Source organism: Zonotrichia albicollis, chromosome 11, assembly GCF_047830755.1.
Source record: "Zonotrichia albicollis isolate bZonAlb1 chromosome 11, bZonAlb1.hap1, whole genome shotgun sequence".
NCBI classification, from domain to species: domain Eukaryota; kingdom Metazoa; phylum Chordata; class Aves; order Passeriformes; family Passerellidae; genus Zonotrichia; species Zonotrichia albicollis.
This window is the reverse complement of record NC_133829.1, coordinates 19,739,739-19,746,285: the sequence shown is the minus strand read 5'-3', so window position 1 is coordinate 19,746,285 and position 6,547 is coordinate 19,739,739. Positions and strand designations below refer to the sequence as shown.

At 40.0% G+C, this 6,547-nt stretch overlaps 1 protein-coding gene across 4 annotated transcripts in view; it reads right to left on the bottom strand.

Moving 5' to 3' along the window:
- The window catches only part of RORA (RAR related orphan receptor A), a 350,740-nt gene that overhangs the window by 4,486 nt on the left and 339,707 nt on the right, over positions 1-6,547 (bottom strand). For all 4 annotated transcript variants that reach the window (XM_074549730.1, XM_074549728.1, XM_074549732.1 and 1 more), the window contains 5 exons: positions 6,153-6,274; positions 4,832-4,964; positions 4,067-4,174; positions 2,593-2,703; positions 1,229-1,341 (listed from right to left, as the gene is read on the bottom strand). In XM_074549730.1, the coding sequence (XP_074405831.1) occupies positions 1,229-1,341; positions 2,593-2,703; positions 4,067-4,174; positions 4,832-4,964; positions 6,153-6,274 (587 nt within the window). The remainder of the gene's footprint in view (positions 1-1,228; positions 1,342-2,592; positions 2,704-4,066; positions 4,175-4,831; positions 4,965-6,152; positions 6,275-6,547) is intronic.

Below are 6,547 nucleotides of genomic sequence, written 5' to 3'. Positions count from 1 at the left end.
CTGTAAAAAAATGAACACAAGTCATATGGTCATACATGGAACCAGGCCTCCCAAGCTTGCTGTAAGGATTAAAGCTCTCCCAAACCAAATTATTAACTTAACAAGGACATTTCAGATGCACAGTCATGGATATCTGCTAGAAGTATTTAAGTAATGGACTCACAGCTATTTTTGAAATAATCTTTTTTAAGTTCTCAGGAAAATGTGGCATTAGGTTTCCTTGCTGGATTGAAAAACAAGTATTTCAGGGCTGGATCTTCACTCATTAAATTATCCTCTTGGAAGAAGGTAATCCCAACTGCTTTTAAATCCACTGTGAATATTATGGAGGGAACTGGCAATGCAATAGATTAGATTTATTTACCTTAATTGAAATAAGGTAAAAAAAATATGCTTCTAAAATATCATGAGGGTGCTCCCTGAAGTTACTGAGAAAATATTTGTGTCAAAGCATGTGGAAGACTCTTTCTTCTGACAAAGGTATCCAGAGCATACACTGAGAGAAAATTACATGAGCTAGGATTTGAAATGAAGAAAATCTGCAGAGCCTGTGCTGGACCATCCTGCTTCTACTGTAAGTAATTCTTTGGTGTGAAACGAAGCATAAGCTCTGGCTGCACAGAGGTGTAAAAGGAACTACCTCTGCAAGGTAAAGTGCCTGTATTTCCCCAGTTCTTCAGATTTACTTCTTGTAACATCACACTAGTTTCTCATTTCTGAGAAATTACATGAAGATACTTCAGTAGGTAGTGCCTCTTTTCCCTAGGCGTCACTTCTGGAAGAACTGAGAAAAAGGCTGTGTGGGGAACTTCTCACGGAAGTTGGAAAAGCAAGTTTAGTTTGTGCGTTGCATGTTATAACAACTTAACTGTCATGCAGCAGAGATTCCACAAATACTAAGGCATGCATGTTGTGGCACTGAAATAGTATTCTGTGTGGCAGGAGTGTTGTGTAGGAGAGCTATCATAAAAACCTTCATCACTTTTCATGAAGTTCCACATAAAAGTACTCCCTTTCAGACCATTATCAACCTTGTTCCCTAGAACATCATCATTTCACCTCTTCTAGGTTTAAGTAACAAGGTGCAACTGAGCAGCTCCATTTTGAACAAAGCATTCTGGGTTTATAAATAAATTAACTGCAAATGAGCTTTACCCCATAATCAGGGCAGTGTTCAGGTGAAGGCACTCTTCCACAGTCCTGTGCCATGGCACAGGATCACCCTTACCTTTGTCAGAATTCCATCTTCTCGGTGGTTCTTCTGTAGGACGTGCTGAAGTGCTAGCTGGATCTTCTGTTGGAGTTTCTCAATTTTTACTTTCTCCTGAAGCCATGAGCGATCTGAATATAAATGGAGTTAAAACCTCTAGTAATGCACACATGGATCACAGTGCACCACAAGTACTAAGTCTGTTACAGATTCCTTTTTCCTATTTGCAACCTTCCTTCCAATTGTCATATACTTTCATATAGAAAACGGGCTTCAAAATTAACAGGTTTTGAAATATATTTATTACATGCACTTAAAGCTACTTTTATAAAGCCCTTATTTAGGATAATGCAATGCATCTGAGTAAGATCTATTATTCATTTGCAAGAAAATTTGTAAAATGCAGGGTGTTTACAAAATGAGGCTAGCAACTTTTTACTGGGAAATTAATAGATCATATAATGAACAACTACTTGGAGAGGATCATCTTGCTAAGATCTTACAGAACTTAGAGAAAGCCAGCAGAACTTACAGAACTTACAGAAAAATCAGATGCAAAGATTCAACTATTAAAAATAAAACAACAGCTGAACTTCCTGGCAGAAAAGCAGTATTAGCTGTGACAGAACTGTGGGTTCTGTAGGTTGCTAAGACACAGGGCTAACACACTTCCTGTCTGGCCAACAACAGGAGAACATATTTATGGCAGACTCAATAAAGCCACCACTGCCAACAGAATGAGACCACTGTGGTGCAGTCTGAACTCACAGTTTCCTTCCTCAGGTGTCAGGCCAGCACAAATTGACTTTCTGCCCCAGTACCTTGCTCCACCTGACCTAAGAAGCCTTTCCAGGACCTGGAGCACACTGTGCACATTCACCTGGGATTATGAAGTTATTTTAGCCACAGGCATGGCAGAGCCAGGCTGACTTTTGGGGTGACTTGGATGTCCTGCACCATAATTCTCAGTGTCCCCAGTCACACTAAAATGGCACTGCTGGAAATTCTCTGTTGTGCTGCAGCTGCAAGCTCACACACATGGACAGCTGCCCATGGGAGTTCAGTAACTGCCTCTCACCAGGACTGGCTCATGAGTCTCACTCAAATGCATTTAAGCCTTTGCAAAGAAGCTGAGTCCTCAACAAGGTGAAAATGTGGAAAATATGGGCTTGGATTAGGATTTCCAATTTAACAAAGTGGTTCCTAAATTCACAGTTTTAATGTGATTATTAAAATAAAAAATTTGGTGAGGAGAAAACACTCAAAAAGTGTCCACAATGATATTTCCACGACGTCTGATAATTGTAACATTATCGTTAAAAAGTCCTGAAAATAAAAACAACCCCTACCAAATAAATCTAGAGGAAATCTTCATTTCTTACCTGCTGACATTAAAACAAACGCAGAAAACAAAGCTATCTCATCTTCTGTCAGGTGCATAGAACATAAACTTTTTCCAAATTCAAACACAAAGCTAATGAAGTCTTCACAACCTGCAAGAAAAAGTTAAGCTCTTGTTACATTGTTTAAAACTACTTCAGTGCTACAGAGTTATTGATTTATTCTGATGGAGATGAGAAATAGATGTAAAACACTTCCAAGGTGGTCTTCTCCTTAGGGACTGTGAAGTGATGGCAGTGAGATCTCACTCATCCTTCAGGGTATTACTCCACTCCCACAAGTTCCCAGCTCCCACATCCTGGCAACCAAGACTGACAAAGTTTTGCACACTGTATCTTTTCTACACTGGGTTCTCATGGGGTGAATATGAATAAATCTCAAGCCATTTACTTTCAAGCTCAAAATTGTTCTACCTTGGTTTCTGTTCTAAATGGAACCTTGTTGTGTCAGTGTGGACTGAAGAAGTTGTGACTTTAAGATTATTGAGCACACAGAGTGGGGGAAGAGAGGCACACAGGGACATGCAGGAAGCAAAGGGAGAAGCCAAGGTCTGACTGAACACGGTTCATGCAGAACAGGAACTCTGTCTCCTTCCGTCCATTCTCTGCTCACACAGGTTATTCAGGTTACTGCTGCTGTCACACATGCAGGTACAGACTGCAGAGTGAGCCCTGCTCTCAGGAGCACCACAACCTGAGACACAAAGGTTTTCCTCAGCCTCCCCAGCCTAAACTTCTGCACACAGCTGGTAACAATCCAAGTTATATTTCCTCAGAACCCAGAAGTGTTTGTGCTCTGACCTTGTACTTGAGGTGTTTTAGAAAGGCAGAGAATACTTCAGTAATTGTCCAGCATTCTCCACTGATGTATTTTCACTGCCTACAAAGTAGCTTACAGCCCAAATCTATACCCAGCGAATAGATCCTTTTAAAATTAGCAAAAATATGTGGGAAAAAAATTTCAAAATTGTATGTAGTTTAATTTTAAAAAATGATTTACAGTGTTTTACCAGCAAATAACTGCACTTGGCAAAATTTAAAACACCATTAACATCTTCAAAGCAATCATGTCAGTATGTCCCAAATTAGCTTAAAATCTGCTGCCTTTTCCAACAGGATACATGAAACATTACATTACATATGAAATCTGGGCTTCTCCTCTCAACAAGTGAGTCCAAACAGCTGTACCCTGATCAAAGTGCTGGACTTCAGCACCAACAGTCCTTTACTGCACAGCCTTAAGCTGTTTTACCTCCTGAAATCAGCTTGGCCTCAAACAGAGCCAGAACACAGCAGTCTGAGCTCCAGAACTCTTTTATTTGAATACTATAGACTGATTTTTCAAAGCAGCTGTTTTCCCTTGCCTTTCCACCATATTATTTTTATTCTGGTTTTTTGGGGTTTTGGTTTTTTTTTTGTTTTCTTTTTAAAGACACAACAATTCACATTTCCTTACCTAAGGACTTGAAAACCTCTGGGCTAGCATACTTGCCATCAAAGTAGACTGTGTTGTTCTGGGAGTCAAAGGCACGGCACATTCTGATGAACACAACCTCTAAAGACCCTATAACAGAAACAAGGGATGTTTGACTAAGGAAGGAGAGCCTGCAGTTGCAAAGAGCAAGTGAGAATTTAATAACAATGCTCTGCATTCATTGTCAGTTTAGTAGTGTAGTAAGTTGCTGTGGTGTAACAAAGCATAGTTTGGTTTGCTGGTAGAATTACAAGAATTCCCATAAACCCCTTTAGAAGTTTTTGCTAAAGCAACTTAGTTAATGGTAATGAACTTGAGTCATTTTTTGAGTAATGAAATCTCTGAAGCAGCTCATTTATATATGTGTTCACCAAGCCTTAACAACTTGGTCCAGTATCTGTAACCTGAATTACTCCTACAATATCTTGCATAGAACAATTTGGATTTTTACCTTGAAATATTCACTATCAGCAATCAAAAAAAAATTAAATCCAATTTTTACATCTTAACACACTCATTGCTCCCTTTATCCATAACGAAAATTTATTAGATAGACTTGAACTCCTTCTCCCCACAATAACTAAGATGATGTTACTTCAAAGACAGAAATTTTGCAAGGTTTTCCATTATTTAATTTTAAAAGACCATTGTACTGCATATGAATATATGTGTATGCAACCACTGTAACATGTAACACCTTCCTCAGGCAGAACTAATAGAAGCAGACCTTAAAGCTGACCCACATACCTGCTTTTAAAAGCACAATTTGATCATTTTGACACAGTTCCATAAAGCCATCAATGCGTTTGGCAAATTCCACTACATACTGTATAGCTTCTGTTATTTTGACTGCGCATAACTGCCACATTACCTCCCTTTGCTGTTTGGGAGAGAAGAGAAATGAAAAAATTACTAACCAAAGCTCACTGTCAGAAAGTAAACTGAGCTAAAGAAAACCAAACAACAACATGGAGTGAGCTCCCTCCAACACTGCTGGCTGCAGTCTGACCTCAAAACCAGAGCTGCATGTGGGTGAGTGACAATGCAACCATCGAACACTTCTTCACTCATGTCACAACAGATCCAGCTCAGAGTACTTTTATCATAAGCCAAAAATGTCAAAGTGTAATGAGTTCGGTCATTTCAGTGGGAATTTTATTCACTGCATGAAAATAAAATGCCAATTTACACCAACAAGGCATGATCATATTTTTCCTATCAGCTTCTGTATTTTGTACAGAATGCAAATTATCAACCTAGCTCATCTTCAGAAGAATACATATAAATGTGTCCATATATGAAGATCATCTTGATAAAAACATAAGGAAAGCATGCAAGTAGTGAGTTTTTCCAGTGTTGAAAATAATGCAGAATGAAATCACCTAAAGTAGAAAAAATTGTACTCTGAAAGGTTAAATATTTTTCTGTGGAAATGAAAAATATGTTCAAAGAACAGCGTGCTTCAGCAGTGCTTCCCAAGGCCATTTTCCCAAAGCAGCCAATTGGCAGCAGCTTGTGGAGAGAAGGCACGTTGGGAATAACACTGATCAGCCCTTACAGTGCCCTGGTGGCACGGCAGCACTGCTGCTGCTCCACAGGTAAAGCCAAACACTGAGGGACAACTGGAGCATGAATCAGGATTGCAGTGAACCCCCAAGGCTGGAAATCCGATGGAGCTCTGTGTTTATAAACTCCAGCTACAGCACAGCACGTAACATCACACACTTGGTGGCTTCGCCTTTTGTTGTTGTTGATCCAGGACATTACAATTTAAGAGGAGAAAATAACATGCCAATTAGGATTGAAAAAATTCCTATTATTTCCTGTCCTTTACCAGAGACAGATTTTAGGAGAATGTCTTTGCCTTTTCCTATACCTCTAAAAATCACAAGCAGAAGATATCCTGACCATACTGCTGCTTTTGATTCTAGTGTATTATTTTTTTAAACACACAGAAATACACATTCCTGATAGTAAGGAGAAAGCAGTGAAAAAGTGAATTTTGCAGTGTGTTATGGAAATACCATGCTTTAAAGAAACCATGCCGTATCTTGGCATGCTTTTATACCTTGTTCTGATAGTTCTCAATTTCTTCCTGCAGAAAAGTTTGCCATGTTATCTGCTGTAACTCCTCTCTCAAGTACTGGCAAGTTTCCATGTGTGACTTGGAAATATTCTGTGCAAGATGTTCTAAAAGAAAGAGCAGAAAGCGACACGCGTTAGAAATGCAAAGCTATACCTTCAGACACGAGAAAAGCTCGTACATTTCAGCTGCAACAGGGGGAGGGGAGAGGGTGAGCTGAGAGAGAAAATCGCTTTGCTTTGACTTTCCTTGGAACCGGCGTCGGGAGGCGCTGCCATGGAACGGCGGCCGGAGCCGCGCCCGCAGCCGCCGCCAGAGGGCGCCGCTGACCCAGAGTTGGGCACCGGCACAAAGCGGCACCAAGGGGGGACACGGACACC